General features: G+C 40.1%; 1 protein-coding gene across 3 annotated transcripts in view; it reads right to left on the reverse strand.

The window, feature by feature from the left end:
- Positions 1 to 11963: 11963 nt before the first annotated feature.
- LOC102055858 (cytochrome b5 reductase 4) overlaps positions 11964 to 25676 on the reverse strand; it is a 44616-nt gene continuing 30903 nt past the window's right edge. For all 3 annotated transcript variants that reach the window (XM_055713957.1, XM_055713956.1, XM_055713955.1), the window contains 6 exons: positions 23043 to 23183; positions 21690 to 21842; positions 20884 to 21034; positions 15022 to 15108; positions 13498 to 13662; positions 11964 to 12584 (listed from right to left, as the gene is read on the reverse strand). In XM_055713957.1, coding sequence (XP_055569932.1) covers positions 12530 to 12584; positions 13498 to 13662; positions 15022 to 15108; positions 20884 to 21034; positions 21690 to 21842; positions 23043 to 23183 — 752 coding nt within the window. In that variant the 3' untranslated portion in view covers positions 11964 to 12529. The remainder of the gene's footprint in view (positions 12585 to 13497; positions 13663 to 15021; positions 15109 to 20883; positions 21035 to 21689; positions 21843 to 23042; positions 23184 to 25676) is intronic.

Genomic DNA, 25676 nt, shown 5'->3' on the forward strand with positions numbered 1-25676 from the left:
ACACTTTCACTTAGGAAGCCAATTCCATGTATATAAGGCAGTTGAGCACTTAACCTGGAGGTAGTAGGTGCCAAGAGACATTTTGAGACAACAGCACTGATGAGGTGAGCTAAGCTAGAGATTAGTCTCACTGGACAAAGTGATGGATGAACAAGTCTGAAAAACAATTCACCGAACATCCCGTATAAGCAGAAACCAGTATGTTATCTATCGAAACAGAATTCCCTTCTTTGCCCTTGCTCACTGACCACTTGTGGCTCTGCAGGGCATGGTTGCAAAGGCCTGATCAAAGCTCCGCTTGAGTGGAGTTTTTGAGAGGCTATGTCTCAAATATAGACAAAGAAAGTCTTGCCATGCAAGCTAAAGCTCAGACAAGATCCTAGCTGCTTTCATCGTAATGCTACTGTCCTGCAAAAAGAGGAGAAGCAAGGTAAACGATTTCCTTCTGAAAGGGGCTTGATACAAGTCCAGAACCATGGTGGATTACCCAGGCTTCTCAGCCTGCTTCTTCTCCCACACAGCACGTAAAGCCCTCTCAACAGCTCTTGCCTACCCCAATGGGGTTTAGCCAGTTCAGAGGATTCAGTCCTGTATATGCAAGAAGACAAGAAAACCCACTATGGAAATTTCCCAGATCTTGTCTTTTAATGTTAGGTAAACAGTATAATTTGTAAAACTATCTCAGATTGTCCTTGTGAGAGTCTAGGAGATGAGTTCAAAAGGCAATCAAACCCTCACAGGTTCACATTTAAAACAACCCACTCTTTTTTTTAATGTGAGTAAAATACATGATAAGGCCTTGGTAGCTCCTTGCATCACCGACCAAGAGAAATGCGAGAACAAGCTGACTCCAATTAGAAGACCAAAGCTATATGACTGAAAATCCACGAGGTCTGCTCTTTTGGAGGAACACGTGGTTTGCTTAAACCAGAGTACACGTTGGGCCAAACTCCTGCTCTGCACACTGGCTCTCTACAGGAGCTGACACAGTCCATGTGTTCCCCAGCATGCACAGGTCCATAGCCTCCGGGGTCAGCAGGATGAGCCCTGCACTTCTCCTTAGGCAACTGACCACCCTTTGGTAGATGCAAGAGGAGGTGCAAAGTTTGCAAAAGCATTTTGGCAGTGCCCATCTTTACTGTATTCCCGAAGTCCAAAGTTAGTGGAGTAGCAGCCCTACAGCACGAGCATCCCTCAAGTTAAGAGCCTGAACAGAGCTAAAGCACCCTCCACTGAGCTGTGTGGTTTCCAGGATGCAAGCTGGGGAGGGCTGGTCAAGTCCTTGGCTGTTTCTCAAGGACAGCAGGAATTCAGCATGTGAACTCTGAAGCTTAAATGTCAAGTTTTCTAAGGTTTGTGAAAAAGCAGCCGGAAAGATATTAGTGAACTTGTTTCAATAGTTTCAAATTATGCAGAGGAATCTCTGCATATAAGTCCTACTACCCATGAAGTCTGTTATTTATGATTTCAATATTCAGTATTTTTTACGTATTTAAAAATATGTAATTAAATAATTAAATAATTTCAGAGGATTTTCTGCACTGGAAAAGAACACTGTTCATTTAGGAAGTGTACTGAACGAAATCCTGCTCACAGACTTATTTTTCCTAAGAGGAAAGGTATAGAGTCTCGAAGGGACAGTAGATGGAATTAAGATGGTTATTTAAATACTTTTTTTGGACTTAAACATGCTGCCATATAGAATCTACTCTGCTTTCATTCATTCACCTTGTTGAATGGCTAAGGGCAGAGGTTAGGTGAACACCACCTCACTTAAAACTCACAGTGATGGTGGCATTTAGGAGCAAACCCCACTGCTCCAAATGGTCTGAGCTATCTGAGGCATCGGATGCACTTTTGAACAGCGGTTCAGCCTGCTGCAGAGGTGGGAGATAGCTCTTCTTTAAGACACATGTGACAATTGCCCAAGCCGGTGGGCGCTGAGGTGCTCAGCTGTTATTTGTGCCTTGTAGTTAGCTTTCCTGCCTCTGCACTTAGGTACCTACCTTCAGGTTCCTAATTTTTAGAAGTCTTGCCCCCAAAATTCAATACCTTTATGTACCCTTCTTTTTCTCTCCTCCCAGAGGTCTAAGAGCATCTGTGAAGGCCCTTCATCATTTAGAGCACTGACAACTGTATGGAACATTCAGCACAGTAAGGCTTTTTTTTTTTTTTTTTTCATTTTATACTACACAGAAACCCTAGATCGTAACCTTCCTGGCCATAATTTCTTTCCTTTCATCTTCAAGACAGCTGACATTCAAAGCTATCACTCATATCTCCTTTATTGCCATCTCGGAGCACGTGTCAGAGCAGCACCACCCCTGCATGCTTTTCTTCGCAGTGATCACCATTCGGGGTGCAGCTTTCACAACTTCTAACTGAAGCAGACTCCTCTCTAAAATGGTTTGACTCTCCTTCACCTTTTTTGGAGCTGATACTCAAAATTTTGCTTTGTGTTCTGCACTGCACTACGCGTAATCGAGACACCGGTCAAAGCAGAGATCAACAAGGCCAGAACGGGGAGCAAGACGACCCCGTCCTCCCCATCCTAGGCTGCTCAATCCGTTTAGCAACCTTTTTGCATCTTTACTGGGAATGAGCCAAGCATGTCTTCTGACTTGGTGAGGAGAAAGTTCGTATCATACTGTGCTTTAACTAACATACCTGGCTTTAAATACACATTGGCAAAAGCTTCTCTTGCATGACTAACAGTCTAGTCAATTCGAGCAGCGTGAAGTTATTTCTCTGCCACATGATCTCAAGTCTCTTCCCCACCCCCCCATTTTCTGGATATATATATATCTGTGTGTCTTCCACAAGGGAATCAAACTTATTGGTTTGCTTGCTTTTAAATTCACAGTGGTTAGATCTTCCTCACCTCATCTCAATGTATTTTAAATGGATTCTTCGTTTCAAATAGGAGAAAATATTTCCAACAGGACCTTGTTTTCTGAACCGCAGACACAAATACAGACAGGATTGCCAGCATGTACATTTCAATTAGAAACATTTGCAAGTTGATGACAAAACCCAGACATTCCTTTCAGACCTCTACAAGCCCAATCATCAATAATGGAATCAATAAATCCCTTGGGAAGCTATGAAACACACCAGGCAAGTGTGCTCCTTATGGATAAATGCAGAATGATACCCAAGCTGGGAGGAATATTCTGCCATTCTAAGGTTTAATACCATCACCTGCATCCTAAGGAACTCTTCACTCCCTTCTGGGGCATCCAGCACTGGCTTCTGGCAGATGCCAGATGCTCGGACTTAGCAGCCAGCACAGGCTTGACACTTTTCTGCACCTACTAGAATTTCTTACCTGTGTTGCCACAGCAACTCAGCATGCCCAGTTTGTGTGAAGACAGTAATCTGTTTCCATAGGAACAAAACATCCAAACCTGCACTGAAACTTCAGCTTGGGAAACCATGAAATTTGGCCAATAAAAGGAAAATCAAAGAATGAAAGGCAGGTGGTTAACTAAGGGGAGAATCTGTGATGCATACACAGAAGACTGGAGAGGCAAGCTAGGGAATATTTACTCTGGCCCAGGACTAAGTAAATTTGGACTCTGACTAGAATGTTAAGTCACTGATCACACACGCTAAGACAGCTCTATAAAAACATTGACTGCTTCCCCCCCCCCAGCGACTGGCAACTTTAATATTTACAATATCTGCTCAAGAAGCTGCAATGTGGGGCTGGGCTATTGAGAGTCTGGGGTTTTTTTTCAGTAAAAATTTCTCCATATTTATGCTGCTAGCCTAGGAAAATCACACAGCTCCTGTTCAGAGTAGATTTATGTACCTGTAGAAAAAAATAAAATGAAACAAGATTATTCTTGCTAATGATTATGTGAAAAGACTTATGTTAATAAGACCATTTAAAGTAAGATCAGGAAAGTCATAAAACTGTTAATCTTTCAGTAGTGTATATTTTTTTTTTTAAAATATATGTACAGTAAAACCTGCATTGATTTTTACAAAAATATAAAAAAAAAAAAAAAAGAAAGCAAGCAAGCCTAAACCTGATCTCACAACACTTTGTAAGTACTGTCACAGAAAGACTCCAAAGGATACATCCAGATTACAGCTATGTTAGGAAAAAACTCTGCTTCAGTTCCAATCAGATAATATTACTTTACATCACTAGTGATCAAAGACCCAAGTAATGAGACAGGAGATTTAGGCAGCAAACTGGGCTTCAGGCGCGTAGGCATGACAGGCATAAACTGAAGGAAAAGAGAGAAAAAAAAAGACCCTGTACGTAGGTCTGGCTTGCCACTGAACATCTCAAATGGCACTGGGCACCCTGAATCACACACCCAGCTCAGCTGAACCAGCTCTTGGTAACACACATGGTGATATTCATCTAACTGCAGAACATGTACACACACACACACACACACACACAAGTGCCATCGATCAGAGCACAAGTAAAAAGCAGAACATGCATTGCATTTGCTTGCCTGCTGCTAGTTTTTCTGCCTTTAACTCTTTGGAATCAAACCTTCCTGGGCTCATGATGAACTTGATCAGACTGACCATGGATCCTAGTGCTGGGAAAGCCTCAGATGAGCTTGGTGATGGGACCACCTTGCCTAAAAATCGGCTGCTGCCAAGAGGACAGGTTCTGCCTGACCAGGGGGTGGCAAGAGCTACAGCACACCAGTTCTAAGCATGAAAATTAAATTCACGATTTAATTACAGCTGTGGTGTAGCAGAGTATCAGTGCACTTGAACCTCTTGTAATTGAACAGTTGAAATTAACTTACTTGTTGTTACAGGAGGTCAGTGGATGGGAATTTGGGACAGTACTTGGAATTCCCCCCAAAAGCTCCCACTGCATCTCATCCAGTTTGTGTGCATAAACATGTCGATTAACATCAGGGGTGGTCCCTGCTACAGAACCGATCAACTTGTGCGCAGGTAAAATGTTTCTAATTAGTTAATAGAAGTTGTTCCTACAGAAACAGTAACATAAGACCAAGGACTGTCTTTTCTGCATAGTTAAGACATTTAAGAGATGCTTTGTCTGTGCTGCTGACAATCAATAGCAATACATTGTGCACGTTCTGGAGCGTTCATGCAGGAACTGAGTTCGTTAGAAGGACAGAGCAGAACTGGTCCTGCAAGCCTCCCCTGGCCCAGCTGACAACGCTGCGGCAAAGCCCACTGCAACAGAAACTCATCGCCATCCAGTCAGCAGCTGGCTGTCCTGGTTGGGAAACCTGACTCCCCACTGGGAGCCAAGTTTGAGCTACATTACGTTTTCTTTTTCAGCAAACGCTGCCTACGAGTATCTGAGCAACCCCAGCTACATACTTCACCCTTCCCCTTGCATCAGCCTTGATACTCATCTCACTCCTCTTGGTGAGCTGAATCAACTCAAGGTGGTAGCGAACTTACCTAGAAGAAGAAACAGATGACAAAGCAATAGTTGAAGGAGCTACATGACCTCCCGAAGGTCCTTCACTGAGCAGTTGTCCACAGCTTGCAGGAGAGGCTGTGGGGGACAGCACCACCCCTTTCCCCGGCACCCAACCCGCAGCCACATGGGTAAACCCAGGCAGCCGTTCCCAGCGGCGGCTCATTGCCGTGGGTCCCCACTAATGGTTGTCTTTGCTTTCACCTACGCATTAAAGGTGCACACGATTTACCCTTCACTGTTTTACCAAAGGAAAACTGTTCAGCTGAGACCAGTGACTTCACTGATAAGGCTTCCCCCCCTTTCTTTGTAATAGATGAGTATATTTCATATAAACTAACACATTGCAAGCTTTCACCTGTAATCTCTATAATCACCCAGTTCCGGTCTATTAGGATTTCCTTTCGTAAAAACCTCTCATCAGAATAAACAGTACCTACATTCTATTACTTTCAGCAAAGACAAAATGATGTGAATTGTGAATTCTTGTTTTTAAAAAATTTCCCTAAAGAATACTTCTCTACCTTCTATTAACCTTTCTACCTCTAAACTAATTAAACATGATACATAGTCTTAATCTGATTTGCAGGTATTAAAAAAGAGTAAACAAAACAGAGACAGCCACTGAATATCCCTACAACTCTAAATCATAAGAATTCTTCCTGTTTAATGAATATAATTTTTCCTAAGTAAACTAGTTATCCTACCACAAGTAAAGGGATGGTATGGAAAAAACTGCTGGATACTCACGTATACAAATTTACAACTTTTGTCCAGTAATCCAATACTATAGGCAAAGCTGCTTATTATTTATTTACAAAAACACACATATGGGTACAACATGCCAACAGCTGTATGCTTCAAGGAAAAAATCAGCTACTGCTGTTGTCATCCTTACTGCAAAACAACAGGTTAAGTGAATAGACATGAAAAATTATGATAAACAGAGGAGGTATGTGGTCTTGAGTATGTGATGGGTGGGTTAATGCTCTTCTACAACAGAATCTGCATGAAACTAAACGATGGATTAACAGGAATTGACACCAAGAAAAAGTAAGTTTGCGGACATATTCATAGAAACCAAGGATAATTTGGGTATGAAGCAACCTCAAGAAGTCTCTAGTCCAGACCAGGCTGCTCAGGGCTGCATCCAGTCAGGTCTGGAAAGCTCCTGAGAGCAGATACTGTACCACCTCTCTCCAGCAGGCCCTTCCAGCCAAAGTTTCCACAGAATCCTATTCAAGAACTGTGCTGGAAGCATTCATCTGAAGTACTTCATTTCTCTGGCATATTTTATAAGTCACAGAAGCTCCTTTGCAATACACCTTATAAACACCAGCTCCCACAGGAACACAGAACAGTTGCAGGAATGTGCCTGTTTGATCACATCACCATCAACAAAGGTCAATTACAAGGGAAAACCAGACTGTCAGCAGCTCCATTTTACCAGCCAGATAAGGCCATGATGCTACCTAATGCAAACAGGCAGACCGAGAGCATCACTGCCTTCAAAAAATCATTTTCCCTTGTTAATATATATTAGCCTTGATTTTTATGTCCATTGCTTTAGGAATTTATTATGAAATTTATAATCTGCAACAAGTCTTTGAAGTATTAGAGCAATATAAATAAAAATTAAAGTTTCACTTCAGCTACTTGTAACAAATAATGTATCTTGATTAGAAAGTTGAAATAATGTCCAGTGGCCGTTTGCTGCTAAGCTACTCATGCAAAGGAAGTTATTAGTAATAACAGATCTATTCAAAACTTCAAAGGAAATCAGAGGCTTTTAAAAGTATGACAATTCATCCTAGATTGCAGCTTAAAAGTCCTCACAGTGCCTGAAGTATTGAGAGCCTATCTCGGGGGAAAAAAGCAACTCTGCTCATCTCACCAGAAAGTCCACTTCGGAACTTGGGAATGAGTATCCCTCCACTTGACCCCACCACAGATGTCAAGTTATGACTGCTCTCAACTACACATTTGGATGGGATCTGATTTCAGTTGTTGCAAAAAGATGCTTAAATAGGTATTTTCCCAATTGGAAATGTAGCATGCCATGCTTAAAGAGGTCCTCCTGAAGTGGTCTAGAAGGAATCATTGTAGGGATATCATCCTTGCCAAGGTCAGATCAATCAAGACTGCAGGTGGAATCGAAACATTCAGGGACTATTCTCCTTTCTCTAAACCATGCAGCTCAAAGAGCCACATTACAAACCTCTCTGCAAGAGAAGGATGGCGAGAGGAAATACCTCAGTCTTCTACAACAGCATTTTATGAGATAGTGAGTTAATAAAACCCAGTTTGTTTCTGAAAATTCCCATTCAAATTGTGATTTAATGTGCAGATTTCATGGGTATAACTTCCACAGATCTGTGTGGTGGGGTTATGTTTTAATTTGTTTTTGGTTGGTTGGTTCTTAAAACCGAAAAATCAGGATGCAGCAGTCTGATGTAAAAGGCAGAAGATTTATTTCCAAAATATTGATAATATACCTTCTTGTGATGGAGAAGAAGAAAGTGTTTATTTCAACTCCATGCAGCAAGAGCCACTGACGTTAAGAGGTCACTAATGCATAAAGTTTATGACTGTCTTTTAAAATAAGGTGGGTGTTGCACAGTTTTTTAATGCAGGAATTTCGGTACAAAAGCAACTAAGGATTAGTATGATAAAAGATACAACTACATGGATGCTTCTGTGGCTTCTCCCAAAAATCAATTTAACTCCAAAAAACCAAATGCATGGGAGGAGACAACATAGCAAATTTTCCCACTGTACTATGCAATGAATCCCCTCAGAAGAGTTGGAATGACTGATGCAGGGGAATAAACAACACTGTGTAAACAAAACATTTGAATTTGGCGCGGGGGCGGGAGGGTGTTTGGTTAGTGAAGACCTACTGAATGCATTCTTCAAATTTTTTATATTTGCTGTGTGGTTTTATTAAGGATGCTTTTCTATAAACAGTTCTCTCTTAATGAACAAATATCTCCTCGATCAGCAGCAGAGAAATGATCAACTACGCCACTTCACGCTGGCTCCTCTGACCTTGTTTTAATCAGTCTTTGAATACATAAAATTCCAGAGCTAGAACTGATACATTTGCAAGCTGGGTTTTCCTATAAGCAATTCTTTTCCTCACATTTACTAAAGGCAACAAAACCCACGGAACTGAGTTTTAAAAAACACAACTGGCAAATAATGTGACAATTTCTCATCCCTTTTCACTATCAGCAGCATGCAGCAGCTAGCTATAAAGCAGTCTTACTAATGGATTACAATGTATAATTGGGATTTCAATCTGTATGTCTTCAACAACAAAATGCAATATAAAAACTGTATTAACTATTGTAGTTTTCATGTTTCTCATGTGTGGACAAACAAATATTTTATGAATAGTCTCTTAGCAAGCATACATTCCAAACAAAGAGTGGGAGACTGCAGATGTTCCTTTTTCCCTCACAAATGATTTTCCATAAAAGTTCCTTTGATAACCTGACAACGCAGTAATTAAGCCAGTGCCTTTGGTAAATGTTTCGCATTTCCTTTCAGAAAACTAAAAAGAGCTTGTTTCTCGATGAACTACCAACCAGAGATGGCACAAGAGCATCAATTCAAGAGACTGTTTATCTGACATTAATCAGGTAATAGGGGAATATTCTTCTGATGTAATTTTCTACTTTTCATCCTATTTCCTAGGAAAATGCAGCTTTTCCCCAGTCAGTTCCTGCACAGCACATGAGACCTATTCCCTCTCCTCGTCCCATATCCAGTAACTGAATCTGCAGGCCAGCTTCACAGGCATTCTATCATTTTGCTGAGCACAAACGTACTGTAAAAGTAATTTTACAAACTGAAAGCTTATGGGAAAGCCCATTCGATTTCAACAACGCAAGTCACTGAACCAATGTTAAAGAACTGGAAGTTGTACGAGTACACGGCAAAAAAACCCCATTTTTCAGGAAATTAACATGTTGCATCTCCAGAGATGGGTTAAGCTGACTGGATAACCAAGGCCAAAGAGTGGTGGTGAATGGAGTTATATCCAGGTGGCAGCTGGTCACAAGCGGTGTTGCCCAGGGCTCAGCACTGGGGCCAGTCCTGTTCAATGTCTTTATCAATCATCTGAATGAGGGGATCGAGTGCACCCTCAGTGAGTTTGCAAATGACAACAAGTTGAAGGGGAGTGTTGATCTGCTGGAGGGCAGGAAGGCTCTGCAGGGGGGTCTGGACAGGCTGGACAGACAGGCCAGGGCCAGCTGTACGAAGTTCAACAAGGCTCAGTGCTGGGTCTTGCACTTGGGTCACCACCGCCCCAGGCAGCGCTACAGGCCTGGGGAAGGGTGGCTGGGAACTGCCTGGGGGAAAGGACCTGGGGGTGCTGGTCAACAGCCGGCTGAACATGAGCCAGCAGTGTGCCCAGGTGGCCGAGGGGGCCGACAGCATCCTGGCTTGTGTCAGACACAGTGTGGCCGGCAGGATCAGGGCAGTGACTGTCCCCCTGTACTGGGCACTGGTGAGGCCGCCCCTCGAACCCTGGGTTCAGGTTTGGGCCCCTCACTACCAGACAGACGCTGAGGTGCTGGAGCGTGTCCAGGGAAGGGCAACGGAGCTGGGGAAGGGGCTGGAGCACAAGTTCTATGGGGAGCAGCTGAGGGAACTGGGGGTGTTTAGCCTGGAGGGAAGGAGGCTGAGGGGAGACCTTATCGCTCTCTACAGCTGCCTGAAAGGAGGCTGTGGGCAGGTGGGGGTGGGTCTCTTCTCCCAGATAACAAGTCATGGGACAAGAGGAAACAGCCTCAAGTTACACCGGGGAAGTTTAGATTGGATATTAGGAAAAGTTTCTTCACTGAGGGGGTGGTTAAGCATTGGAACAGGCTGCCCAGGGAGGTGGTAGAATCTCCATTCCTACAGATATTTAAAAAACACGTAGATGTGGTGCTTAGGGCCATGGTTTAGTGGTGGACTTGGCAGTCCTGGGTTAACGGTTGGACTTGACAATCCGAAAGGTCTTTTCCAACCTAAATGATTCTATGATATTTAATGTATTTAGGATCCATATGCCTTACGATACTAAACATAACTGATCGTGTCAGGGTCTTCCTTACTTCAGGATGACAGTGCTAAAGTCTCCAAGAGCACAACTTCCTTCAAGCTGCAACTGTGAACAGCAGATACCAACAGTACACCAGACTGGAAACAAACTTTCAGAAGACAAAGGGGTTGTGTATTAACTGCAGACTCCACAAGCTTCTAGAGCTACTCTGAAGTAGTTCCACACCCATGATCACCACCTGGACCACACTAAGCTTTCATCATCTCTTGACAAATGTGGCCTACCTAAGGCAAAGGGTAAAATCACTGACGTACTGTCAGAAAAGCTACTTACCCAAAACAGTTTCTTTTGTCCCTCTCATTAAAGGCAGATAAGGACAATCAAAGCACAATGGCCAGAATACTGGCAAAGTAACCTGTTAAAACCAAAAAGCCTGAGATGGAGGCAATTAATGAAGTTCTCATACACAGGAGATCATCCCATCAGATCCTGGTTGATGGGAAAAAGAGGAATTCCTCAGCATCCTATGGAAGATGAAAGTTTGTCATTAACACCAAAATGCCTTTCAAGTCACCACAGTAATCTTGTGTTTGTGACGGAAAAAATAATAAAATTCAGTGACTGTTTTGTTTTTCCAGCATAGCACTGATGCTTCTGCTTACAGAAGACAAACCTGTTCAGAGCTTTTTCGTACAAATCTCCACAAATAAATCACTGCAAAATTATAACTGAAAACATTTAGATCCTTCTAGATGACAAAGTGATGACACCATCACAGTCTTTTCTGAAATAACTTGTGACCTACGGGCAATGACTGACAACCAGATCCTTTTCTAACTTCAAGTCAAATAAATGAGAGGGCACTGAAGAGATGACAGCTCAGTTTAGCATAGCCAGTCCCTGTCAGATAACATTTAACCTTTTAAAATTGTATTATTAAAATATGTTTCATGAATGCTTAAGTATTAATGCCACAACTGCAAGCCCGGCTGCTTCGGATGAAGAAACACCCATTCAATACAACACGAGGCTATAAAAAGCACTAGCTGTCATATGAGACAATGCCTACACATATTACTGACAACACACAGAAGGCTTTGGTTTTTTCTCCAAGCTACTATTAGACAACAAATCACTGCCTCATGATAACATACTTTTAATAAAGGAGTAAAAAAAAAAAAAAAAGAATCTGATTCAAATAACCTCATTAATACTACCACAACCTATCAAATAGTTTTAGGTGCTTCTATGGTCCTCACCCTGGTATCTGCAGGCCGTAAGCTGCAAGGTTTTTACCTCAGAAGGTCTTGTAACAAGGGGTGCCTGGTATCAGTGAGGCCACACACAGTTTTGTGGGAGACCAAGACTCTGTGCCTCTGTTCTGAATTCCCAGCTAGTGCCCTAAGCTTGTGCAAACCTTTCTGTGTGACATTATCAACCGAAAATACAAATAATTTACAAAAATGCATAAAGTAATGTAAAATTATTTATTATTATTTTTATTTGAATAAAATTTTGTATTTTACCAAAGGTACTTTTGTTTTTTGTTTACAAAGCCAAAAATGTATCTGGATCACTAGTAAGTCAGAAAGAAATATCAGATGAAAAAGAACATTTTTTTAATGACCAGTTACCTGAGTTACAGTGCAATGTTTAATTTCAGACAGTATTGCTCTTAAGACTTCTTACAGTAAGAAACAATAAGCGTTTTCAAGTCAAAACCTAAATCAGTGCTTGTCATAAATTTAAGAACTGTCATGAACCAACACCACCAAGCATCTTACATGATGTATACTCTACATTTTTGCTTGCTTCTGCAATAAATTAATACCCTGGATAACTTAAGTATTAGTAAAAATATTTACAAAAAGAAGATAAAACACAGTATAAAATTTTTTCAAAGATACATTTCTTCCAAGAAACAGTTTGGTACCAAGAGTGAAACTTCAAGTCTTACAAAATTGCTTCTCACTTATTTAAATTCATGAAGGTAAATAAATAAGATTGAAATATACAAACACTGATATCCTCATATGGGTTTATGCAGTAAAAGCGTGTATCTCTTCTTGAGAGTATCCGAGATCCTTCAGGTATCTGAAAGTCAGAAATCAAGTCAGTAATATTATTATTCAGAACCCCAAATCCACCACAGACACAGCTGAGGCATCACTTCAGCACCACTATCTTGTTTTTATTCAGACATGCACAGCAAAGTTTACCTTTGCAAATACATTCAGAAAACAATTCATGCCTAGGAGCTCATATGTACTACATGATCTTTTAGGATATTGAAAAGATTTGTAAAAATAAATACAGATATCATTTGAATTGTCTCAGATTTCTCAAAAGGTAGCATAATTATTGGCCAATTCCATCCTCCATTAGATCCATGCACCTGACTTCAGCAGGGCTGCAGAAATGCAAGTGTCATCTATATTGGTTCAATATTTTGAAGCTGGGCAAAAGGAATTGAGAGGGCCTTTTATCTTTAAATATATGGCATATAAAATAAGGAAAGTATTAGGTACAGACAAAAATAAATGAATGCACTAATTAAAAAAATAAAATCAAGATATACACTTATGATGGAAGAACGGCTTTGAATTTTACAACTTGATTTGTCAAGCTAACATCAACATAGAAAACTTATTTCCTATTAAAGAACCTTATCTATGAACATCAAATTAAAAGCAGCATTTACAATCTTGGAGAAAAAAAGTCATTGTTAAAGAGACAGTCTTGGAAAGTTTTGGACAACTTACTGGAACACATGAATTTTACATATTGCTGATACTTAGCTACACACTACACTAAATATACTCTTCAATTGTTGGGGGGGGTTTTTGTTTGTTTGTTTGGGTTTTTGTATTATTATTTAAAAGTTTTCTTGCAAGGCAGAAAATGTAAAGTTGTTTTTGAAAGACTACCAAGTCAGAAACACTGTAGCTGGTTATATGATCAAACTTTAAAATTCCTTGTTCTCTAGTTCATGATTTAAAATACTCACTCTACTCCTTGTTCTGTAAAAGGTGTTGGACCACAGATGCAGATAAGCACTTTGGAGTCCTTTCTGTTTCTTTTCACAAACTCAGAGAGAAGAGACGGAGAAATCTTCCCCTGTTTACCCACCCAGTCCTTTGTTGGTTGTGAAAGAATGAATTGAACCTCAAACCTGGTAAGCAGAAGAATATTTCATAAATATTGCCTCTGATCAGAAATCTGCTACACTAAATGCTAGTGACCAAATCCTAGGATTACTTTCCTGTTCTGTTCAGCTCCCACTGCACAATAGCAGATGTCACAGACATTTAATTGTTCCTACCAAGTCAATCAAATCACCTCCAGTATTGTGTATTTGATTATTTAACCCAATCTTACAATCTTAATTTTAGCTGTATATTTCACCTTACAAAGAAAAACATCTGGTACCAATGAAGATGCTAAAGCACAGATTTTACTGTTCTGTTATTCACTCATACAAATGTTGGTGTAGCTCAATACGTAAGTAGTAAAATAAGAATGCTTAGCCAAACCTGCAAGAATGTCAGTGCAACTTCTTTAATGAGAAAATACTGTAACTGGCTTTAAAAAACCCATTAACAGAGTAGTTACTGAATAAAAAACAAACACTCTTGTGTATCTGAAGCTCCTCTTGAAAGGGACAAAGGGTTTTTATTGTAAGTTTACACAATGTCTAGACTATCAAGCTTTGAATGTGCCAGACATCACCAGGTAATCAAATAATATTGATTTTTCACTTCAATATTGTGAAGGAACAAGTGAAATTAATTTGTTCACACAATTTCAACTAAGAATTAGGTAAGCATAAACAAAATGTACTTCTATTGTGTAAAACCTAGGCAGTGACAATTTCTTTAGTGATAAAAGCAAGGGTAATAAAATTAAAAGGCAACCTGATATTCCTGTGTCTCCTGACTGAACTACAGCCTGCTAAACAAAGCTGACATTACATGTGCACTTGCACATTTTAACCTGCAATATTATAATTGAGGAAAACAATGCAACAATTAGACCGTAAGTAAAAATGAAAGTAACAGGCTTAATTTAAACTTCGAATTTCTGATTAAGTATTTTCTCAACTAAGTAACACCAAAGAGACTTTTCAAGACTTAAATTCAGAACGTTGCTTCCAGGGTACACTATCCTTTCTCTATCACTTCTTTGCTTCTCTTTGCATATCTGTACTTTCTATTACTAAGGCTAATTTTCTTTACTTCCAGAAAGCTTCTCAGACAGTCTTAAAGATCATCTCATCTAACATACTGTCTCCAATAAACTCCTATTAAACGCTGTCAAATCAAATCGTGGGCTTCCTATGGGACCTACAGAACAAACGGCATAGCCTGCTGCTATGCAGCTGCGACCAATAAAAGCACATCTCCTTCCACTCCCTAAGTCTCATTAAATTCTTAGCTAAGAGTTTCCAGAATCAGGATCTGTCTAAGCCCCAAGCCTTGTTCTCCTATACACTGGGATGGTACGAGCTGTTCTCTACAAGACTTTTGAATACCTTTCATCTTTAAGAGCTAATTGCTCTAGTTGGTTTCTCCAAAGTATATCATCTTCTGTTTTGTTGAAGAAGATCAGCTTCACTGTCCTTAAAAAAGAATAAAAAATTAACTGCAGATTGTTTCTTTATTTGAAAAAAATATTAAAGAACCAGAACTTACTGCATTATACAGAAACATTTCACATTTTTTGCTTGGGTTTTTTTTACAACTCTGCAATCCTCAAATCTTTTTGCCACTAACCCAGTATAGTTTCTTTCTTGCTGTACCTGAAATTCGGTTGGATTTGTGACCTCTCTCCTAAATGTCATAACCCTGTCTGTGGCTGTAAGCCCTAGCTCAGGAACTGCTGTCCTAAGAAAAAATAAAGTCTCTTGAAGTTACTAAGACATGACTGAAATTACAATATAGCTTGCCAAGTTTTATCTAGTGGTTTCTCAATATTGTTTGAGCACTACAATTAATAGCTGATATATAGACTCAGTACACTTGTTTAATATAGGTGAAACTAGAATTTCAGGAAGGTTATGTCAATATTAATTTCATAAAGATGGAATCTAAACACATAGAAGTAAGATAAAATTACCTCGTATCTTGAAGAGCAAACTACAGCTCTGTACCAGGTTATCTTATTCCTACTTACTTGTTGGTTTAGAAAATCTGCCTGGAAAGCTACTATTTGCAAGCATTATATTTGCCAGATAGTTAACATAAAAAAATAAATGCTCTGTCATTACGGTCAGTGCTATTATCTCTTCAGATTTTTACGCTACAGTAGAGGTAAAACACAAAAAGACCGACTTTACAAAACAGAATTTACCATTCGATGAAGTCGCACAAACCTAACTTCTCCTTTATAACTAACGACAGACTAATATCCTGGGGACAGGTGATATAGGGCAGATGATGTGCTGTTAAATGCAAGCGGTTCCTGAACTACACCCCACAGGGCCTTAAGTGACTGTTGGGTCTTTTCTACTCAAGCACAGCTCCGAGCGGAGAGAGCTGTGGTTGCTGCGGTGCCAGAAGCAGTAAGCTCAGTGCCCTGCTTGCAGGGAGCCAGAGCACTGGGATACCGCGCACAGGAGCACGTGCAGAGCCGGATGGGTACCCGTCAGCTAAGCCTGCTGGTCCTGTACGCCACACAGCCCTGCAATTCCAGTTCCGTAACATGGCACTCCACGGCCCAGCGTCCCTTTTACACATGGCTGACTCTGCTTCCAAGGTGCTACACACAGTTTATATGACGCTGCTCAAACGATTAATTCCCACCTCCACCTCCTCTGTACCCTGCAGAGAGCCACCTTTCACGCATGCTTCTCAGATACGCTAGGGTTTCTGCAGGGAGTTTGTGATCTCCACCTGTTCTTCAACTGCAATTTAAAAGGCTATATTCTCCCAGTCTGAAGATACCACATTTTTTCTGACTTCTGATCTGTCATGGTCAACCAGAAACTAAGTACCACACAGCTGCTCACTTGCTCAATCCCTCCCCCCGCAAGGGACGGGGAAGAAAATCAGAAAGGAATGTATAACTTGAGCATTGAGATAAGGACAATTTAATAATTAAAATAAAATAGGAGGATAAAACCCCCAAACCATAACAATAATATAAATTATAATGAAAAGGAGGGAGAAGGCGAAAGGAATAAAATCCAAAGGGAAGGGAGGAAAAACAAGTGATGCAAAATACAACTGCTCGCCACCCACTGACTGATGCCCAGCCAGTCCTCCAGCAGTGATCTGCAGGCCCTGGCCAGCTCCCCCCAGTTTATATACCGAGCATGACGTTCTATGGTATGGAATATCCCTCTGGCTACTTCTGGCCAGCACAGCTGTCCTGGCTGTGTCCCCTCTCAGTTTCTTGTGCCCCTCCAGCCCCTCTCGCTGGCAGGACCTGAGAAGCTGAAAAGCCCTTGACTTAGTATAAACATGACCCTGCAACAACTAAAACCATCCGTGTGCTGTCAGCACTGGTCTCACACTAAATCCAAAACCCAGCACTGCACCAGCTACTAAAAAGAAAATCAACTCTATCCCAGCCGAAACCAGGACATAACCTTTTCCCCTTCTGCAGTTTAGTAGCACTTCAAGGTATCAGGAAACCTCTTACAAGCTACATCAGATGCCAAAGATAAGAGATCATCATCTACTTATGAGAAGCATGTTCATTTCTCGCTGCCAAAAAATAAAACTGAGGCATGACCGCTGTATATAATACACATCATCAGCAGCATTATTGAGAGAAAGAAGTTCCAGATGCAGTACAGCTCAAAATAAGTTACAACATACAAGCTTTGGAAAACTTGCCTGGTATAGGACAAAACAGCCTCCAAATCAGCTATGCTGCATCTATAAATACTAAAATCATCTTATTCAGAAGCCAGCATGTGCCAAAAATTTAGGTTGCTTACATGCTTCCCAGGGCCCACTTCCCTGAAAACATGGAAAATAAAGCTCACTTGAAGAATGTAGTGCTGTCAAAGCTGGCATGGTGCACCACAGCATCAAGTGTTACTCAGATGGGGGAAAAATGGTCAATTAAAAAGTCAATAGGAAAGCTATATGTTTTGTTCATTGGGCACAGAGGTAGAAATTGGTTATTTGGAGAATAATGCTTTGAGACATCCCTCGCTGATACTCCCCAGTGTAGATAAATGTATCTGCTGCAGTACTGCTCAGTACTCAGCACTATAAGAGAACAAAAAGAAAACAAACCCTCAAAGCTTGAAATGAACTGGTAACAGTTTTGTGAGAGATGAGGGAGAAAACAGCTAAAAGGAAGGGGTGGAGATTTAGATACGCTCCCCACCAGTACAGAAGAGTTGGTTGACAGAATGATAACCAAAGTTTAGGTAACGTATGAGAAACTTCATCAGCCCTTTGGAAGGAAATAGGGAGAATCTAACATACTGGAAACTACTTCAAGGGATGTAGATTTTGATAAACTCAAAAAAACGGGTATGCAAGGTCTTATAGAAAGCTGTACAGAGACAGGAGTTAACGAGATCCTTAAAGGAGTTTAACACAGAGGAAACAGGTAGAAAAAGTTATAAAATCACCTTCAAAACAAGAATGATGAGGAAAGTGGGACACTATATTGAAACTGAATATAAGAACAGAGTGGTTACTTAGGAATGAGAAGCTGGAGACACAACAAGATACAACTACCATGGAGAATCAAGAATAGACTGCAAGATCCCGTACTTACTAGGGAAAAGCGTTAGCCCTCTACCTAGTGTTTAGTGCCTTTATGCCTCAGTCTTCTTTAAGAAACATATCCACCTGATTGCAGTTATACACCACCAGTAAAAAGGAGCAAAAATATCTCATCTTGAAAAGGAAAAAACAGCACAGAAGACCAATATTCTTTTTTAATTACTACTTTGGTCAAATACATTTTGGACTATAAGAGAGAAACAAGGCTGAAAGGAAGAGCATTATGACTTCATGCACAAAAGGATACTGCAGACAGGAAACTTTTTTTTTTTTTTTTTACATTTACCACAGGCAAGAAATAACAGACTTAAAAGATAATAGGGAGACTTTGGCTAGACAGCAAGAATGGCAATCTAATGATCCAAGCCTGCTACATCACAGCAAATGCTGCCTAGGGAAGCTGCAGATACTCCAGCGTTCACAGTGCAGCCCCAGAGGTTCAGCAGCACTTGCCCAGCGCTGCAGACACCAGCTGCTTCTGCACCCTCAGGTGCCAAGGCAGTCATTCAAATCCTTCCTCAACTTTCTGCAATTCACATTCTAGCATGTGCAATCCAAGTTTACAGCAATTTTACTTTTCACGGTAAGATAATTTAATGCAAATTTATATTGTTTATATATACATATAGTCTCATGTACATAAATAGTATATATAAATACATATATACACACACATATTAAAGACATTTGTAGTATTTTGACAGAATCACAAAACGGTCAGGGTTAGAAGGGACCTCTGGAGTTCCCGAAGAGAAAGTGAGGGTTAAAGAGCAAATCTAAGGCCAAGAAACCAAGTTGCCTAGAGCAGTCAGAAAATCTAAGCTTTAAGAGTCTGCATATAAACAGAACCTGTACCAGATCAAGTTGCTTCAGCACCTAACAAGCCTCCACAGCCAGAATTCATTTACTTTGACTAGTAAGAAAAAAGATGTTGCTCCATCCTAAGCTAACTGTGAGCATTCAATTCCCCTAAGAAATTCTGCTGAAGAGAGTTAAAATGAGCCACTCCGAAGGACAGAGTATATATAAACACCATTTGTGTAACGGTAGTCTTTCACACGTTATCTACTCAGCTTATTCTGGATATGAACGAAATGTCAAGATTTGCAACTTTTACTATGCCCTCCCTAGTTTTACTTTCATATTATCACAACTACCTCGACCTGACAATACTAGTTTTCCCGTTCAGAAGAAGAAAAAAAAAGTATTCCAAATTCACTTAGTAGTGCTTCCCCAGCACTGTGTCAGTTGATAGGTTTATTTTTTAGATTCACAAAGCTATCCAGCCACCTGTTATTTGCTACTAACAATACAGGATGCTTTGGAACAGCCAAACAGCACACAGTCTCTCTGCTCACAAAACAGGATTATACGTAATTGCTGAACAATAAACAAGACAAGAATGATGTCTGGATTTAGATTTTTTTTTTTTCTAGAAACAGATTTCTGCAGTACGTGTCATCCTTTTTAGCTCTACTATGGAGACTAGTGTCCAATTAATCTCTCTATGTTGTTTCAAAATGTGCTTCATAAAGACATAATGAACCAAAACATCCCGTGCTTATATTGCATAAACCTCAGTATTCGAAATAAATCCCTATTACAAGAGTTCAAATTGAAATGGTACAGGAAAACAATAGCATGTTTGTTGAACTGTTCTCTGCAACAGCTTTAAAGAAAATACAGTTCAGGTATATTTTTCATTTTTATACTCTCCCGAATTCAATAGTTTAACATTGACAAAAATCTAACCTGCTAAGGAATTCTGCAAGATGTGATTCTAGAGGAATATTTTTTCTAAAAGCAAGGCAAGCACACCTCATCTCTATCAAAGTATGCCCCTACAGTAACTCTTTGCATTTCCTTCTGAAGTTGAGCTATTGTATACTCCCTTACAATTGTAAATGTACAGTCAGATCAAGCATAACTACTAGTTCTGGGGTTCTGAAGGACCTAAGGAGCCAAAACACCCTGTTCACTTGACCAAGAACAAGTAATGCTTCCTTCTGTAAATTTTACAGTCAGAGTACAGAATGCACAAGCAATACACAGCTTTTTATCCATTTGAATATACATAATACTATGCTTACATAAGTTGCAATTTTGTGAAAACTGGAACTCATCTAGTAAAAATGTGCTACTGTTGCTTAGCAGGTGAAAACAATATATAAGTATGCTACCTACTCCAGTATATTAAAGAGAAGCCATAACTAAACAGTTCTAAGCCTCCTCGGTCCAAAAAAAAGTATCTACATTGAAATATTTCAATACTAAAAAAGGTACTCAAATGCAAAGCTAGTTTAAAACAAACAAAACAAAACACTCACAAAAAAAAAAAGCGCAACACCAATCCTGCCCCCCTCACAAGTTTCTATTTGGTGAGCTCATTTGTATCATAACTAAAATCCAAGATGCAAATCAGTCCATTTTGTTGATGGTAGCCAATACCCAAATGTGTGTGAGTCGCCTAAGAGTCTGACAGACTCTTCCCTAACGAATGCCAGCTTTTGGTATAAGTTGAAGAAAAATGCTTTTGTGCCTTTTTTTGTTATTTTTTTTTTATTAACACTGAGGCCTGCCGATTACATTTCATTCTTCCTATGTATTTCTCTAGCTTGGGGTTAAATCATAAGAAGCATACATACCGGACACAACTAACTTCGGTCAGAGCAAAATTCATCAGTTTAACCATTGGTGTGAAGCCTGTGCCTGCTGCCAGTAGAAAGAGATCTTCTGAAGTCTGAACCTGTGACTTCTTGAAGTTACCTTCAGGACTGCTGACAGAAATATAGTCTCCTTTGTAGGGAAAAAAACCCCAAACAACAAACAATGGTAAATGTTAATGAGATGAAAACATGCTAATTAGTATTCTGATTTTTTTAAAGGCCCCTTCATCTTGCCTTCATCTTTGCAGTATTATGGTTCCTTTCAGAAAGGTACTATGCATTTCACACAAGGATCATTCGTTAAAAGCACAGATGTTCAAGTTAAATATCTTGCCTTGATAGATTTTACACTATATGAGTACACAAGCATTTTTGAAGTCAGTGTTAAAAGATCTGCCTCCATATCTGAAACAGAAAAGGAAGTGCACCTTAAGTCTCATAAAACAGACCTAGCTTTCTTTATCTGAAAGTACAAAGAGTGGCTCTAAGAGTCTATACAATCAAAGTGGTCAACTGTAATTGTAATACAGTTGACACATCTGAACAGTTAAACAGGACTGATTTGGAAGATCAGTCAGAAGAACTTTATATAATGGGCAACTCCCAGTTGCAGTGAGGATAAGCCTGTACATTCAGGACATGGAGAATAAAATTGAGAAAAAAAAAAAAAAAGTTATGCCCCAACGTATAAGTAGATAAGCACATTACAATACCCAGACAGTAAATCTGAAAGAACAAAGCAATCACTACAAAACCAAACACAAAAATCCCCAGCATACACTTACCAATTTGTAGGTGGTCAAGTGCCTGTGTGAACAGCCCACAAGAATAAATTTTAATCATTAAATATATATGTTCACCATCACGGTGAGATGGCTCTTTGAAATCCAGTGGCAAAAAAGGCAATACAGGTGTGTATGGTTTTACTACTTCTGTCCCTAGACAGAAGACAAAAAGATAGCTTAATATGGAAAGTACTCTACATCCAACAAATTTACCACAAATGCCAAAATAAACAAACAGTAAACAAATAATCTGTTTATCCCATAAAAATAACACGATCACATGCTTTTACACAAGCATGTTACTTTCCACTGCACCAGTTCTTATTACAGTAGCCTTCCACTTCCAATGAAAACCTTCAGGCCACTGTATCGTATGTTATTTCTACACTACTTAGCAATTCAAAACATTGGAAGAAAAGATCTAGAGTCATCCCCAAAGAATATGAAAATCTGAACATTTTTATTTCATTTCAAGTACCGCAGTTTGTTTTTTTCTAAATTGGAATATCAGATTTTTAGTACTGCTTTAGTACTGATCATATCTTCTTCCATTATAACTTCAAAAAGCTACTGTATAATGATAGAAAGATTGCAAGACTTCGACACCAGCAAAAAAATTAGGTAGGGAGGAAAAGGGAGGACAAAACAGTTTGCAATTAAAGGATATTTAAAAATTCTTCTGAGAAATCTCTACCATGCTTAGTTCAGCGCAAGTAAAATGACCATCATAAGCATTAATATGCAAATTTTTAAAAGTACCCTTAAAAAAGAATAAACCAGCTGTTTCTTTGACTTCCCATTTTATTTTTTTTAGGTTCACCTTTTACAAAATTTTGAAGAATAGTGCTTAAACAATGCTTTTCAAGATGCATTCCTCTCACAATCTCATGTTATCCATTAACATCTTGCAACTGGAGTGTAAAGTAGTGTTACCATGACTACTATAAATCCCTCAGAAGAGGGAAAAAAAAAACAAGGCAAAATTCAAACACAACCCTTCACATGCCAAAAAGCTGCAAACTAAAAGGAACTGACTAATCATACATAACACACATACAATGGGCTTCCCCCCCCTCCTACAAAGTAAACAAACACCACTTCAGTAGAATGTTTTAAAGGAAGAGTAGAAAGAAGAGGCATTAAGGTCACTAGTGAATGCCAGCCACCTTGAGAGTTAGCTTTCCAGCAATATTAATCCAGTCAGTTCATTATTAAGCACTGATTGCTATGCTGGAAGCAGAGACCTTCTAACTACAACCAGGGAATTAGTGACCATGGACTTGGCATTCTCCCAGGACTATGAAAAGGGATTTATGTTAATATATCCATGGCCGCATTTTCAATTTTTCTTACCTGCAATGATTTGCTTGAGGTAAACATGTTGTCCAGTGGGAACGTGGAGACGTGTGCTCTTAGGCAACATTAAGCAGAACAGCTTGGTGTCGTGGGTAACTTCCATCTTAGAAACCAACTTGCACTTTCTGTAGAACAGTCCTAAAATCATGGTTTTACTTGTTACTTAAGTCTCAATCTGTCTTTCTATTCTTATACATATTTAAATAAGAGATAGAAGAAAGGTATGTATTTCACTATATACAGTTATAAAAAGACTATGAACAAGATACTTCTTACATACTTACAATTATTTCTCTAATTTCAGACTAAGGACTCATTTATAGCCTTACATTAAGCTTACAACAGACTGAATCTGTGTTACCAGCATTGACTGGGAAAAAGTAAAACCCACCAAACACCAGCAGAAGACAATAGCCCTTGTACCACACTGCATGAGCAATGAATTCACCGTACAAATACAGCACAAATATACGTATGCAGACTAAAACCAGCTTGGGTGATGCAAATGAAACCGAAGCCAGGCACAGCACCGCAGTCCTCAGTTACAGATTATCTACACCCACCCAGCAACCCAGGTATTTACTGGCCTGACCGCATGTGGTGGTTCAACGCTGGCCTGCAACCAAGCACCCCACAGCCGCTCGCTCACCCCCACACACACCCAGAGGGGTGGGGAGGAGAATTGGAAAGGAAGAGGGTTGAGATAAGAACAATTTAATAACTTAAACAGAATAAAGAGGTAAGAACGCCACCTCCACGAACACCAACAGTTATAACGGAAAGGTGGGGAACAGGATAAAATCCAAAGGAAAAGGGGGAAAGGAAAACAAGTGATGCACCATACAACTGCTTACCACCCTCTGACCACTGCCCAGCCAGTCCTGCAGCAGCGCTTCCCACCCCCCAGCTAACCCCCCAAGTTTATAGGCCAAGCATGACGTCCCATGGTCTGGAATACCTCTTTGACTGGTTCAGCCCAGCTGTCCTGGCCATGTCCCCTCCCAGTCTCCCGTGCCCCTCCAGCATTCTGGCTGGCAGGGCCCAAGAAATGAAGTCCTTGACTTAGTATAAACATTACCCAGTAACAACTAAAAACATCGGTGGTTATCACATTGTTCTCGTATCAGAGCCAAACACAGCACTGGACTAACGACCAAGAAGAAAGTTAACTCCATCCCAGCTGAAACCAGGACACCGCCCCACATTGCTGCACTTTCACTGCTATTAGCACAATGAGAATTTGATAAAGCTTTGCAGAATTTTTCAGGTACACAACACTGATACTTAAATGCTTACACACAACAAAATTAAATTTAACATCGGTGCCTACGCAGGCAGCACACACTTCAGCATTATCCGTAAATATTTTAGACATGAATGGGTGCTTTTTGGCTAACTAGAAATTAGGAACTCCACTTGTACATTCACATGCTTACTTAAAACAACTACAAGGTCATGTGTACAGCACAAATTTTTGTTGAAACAGCTGTTTTGGAGGTGAGGACACAGATTTCAAGTACAGTGCTTTTCAACTTGTGCATCAACTAAATGCTGGGCAAAAGGTAACTGCAAAAAAGAAAGCATTAAAAGAAAAGAAAAAATCACTATGCAAGGCCTGCATTTCCACCAATGTTTTTCAAGAAACTGAGAAAGAAATCAGGGAAAACACATGGCTAATCAAAATAACTATAATCCCTTCTACATTCTTATTAGCAATGGGGATTAAAAAGCCAAAAACAAGGACAGTTGGGAAAAAGGGAAGGAACACCCTGGTATACTTCGCTTTGTTCAGAACAAAAGCAAAAAAATATTTCACCAACACCTTATAGAAACTTAAAGTACTGTGTTTTCCCTATACCCACAACAGGCTCAAAGCCAGATAAGCCATTCACTCTACCTCTATGAAAGGAGCAATAACCCGTCACTTACGCTGGAAACGATCTCTGTGGCAAAGCACTCGGTGTAAGGCTGGCAAGATGTGGACCTGTTTTAACTAAGCAGCCATGCTGAGCTATGTAATCTGCATCATTACAACGCTTCACAGTCTAAAAGAGGATTTGAAAACACAGTGGAGGCCTATGCCCTGCTGATTACAGCCAGAGGCGGGGGATCATAAGTAGGGATAAAGCAGCACTGAAGTACTTCAAAGAACAAAGGGCATAGATGCAAACCTGACCATTTAGTAGCTTTCTCTCTGGAAAGAAAAATGCTTACAAAGGTTAATTTAACAACAAATGCCAAATATTGGAAGGTGTTCCTCAACTCTCAGCTATAATACTCTATTAACTGACATAGGCCTGTTGCCATTGCCACAACAGGTTAGTGCTTGACTACTTGGGAACAAATAGTAGTTTTTTGCCTCAGCCTTCACCAGCAAGTGCTCCAGCCACACCACCCAAGATGCAGAAAGCAAAGGCAGGGACTGGGGGAACGAAGAACTGCCCACTGTAGGAGAAGATTAGGTTCAAGACCATTTCAAGGACCTGAAGGTGCACAAGTCCATGGGACCTGATGAGATGCATCCACAGGTCCTGAGGGACTGGCAGATGAAGTGGCTAAACCTCTATCCATCAAATCTGAGAAGTTGTGGCAGTTCAGTGAAGTTCCCACCAACTGGAAAAGGGGAAACAG

Source organism: Falco cherrug, chromosome 6, assembly GCF_023634085.1.
Source record: "Falco cherrug isolate bFalChe1 chromosome 6, bFalChe1.pri, whole genome shotgun sequence".
Classification (NCBI taxonomy): Eukaryota; Metazoa; Chordata; class Aves; order Falconiformes; family Falconidae; genus Falco; species Falco cherrug.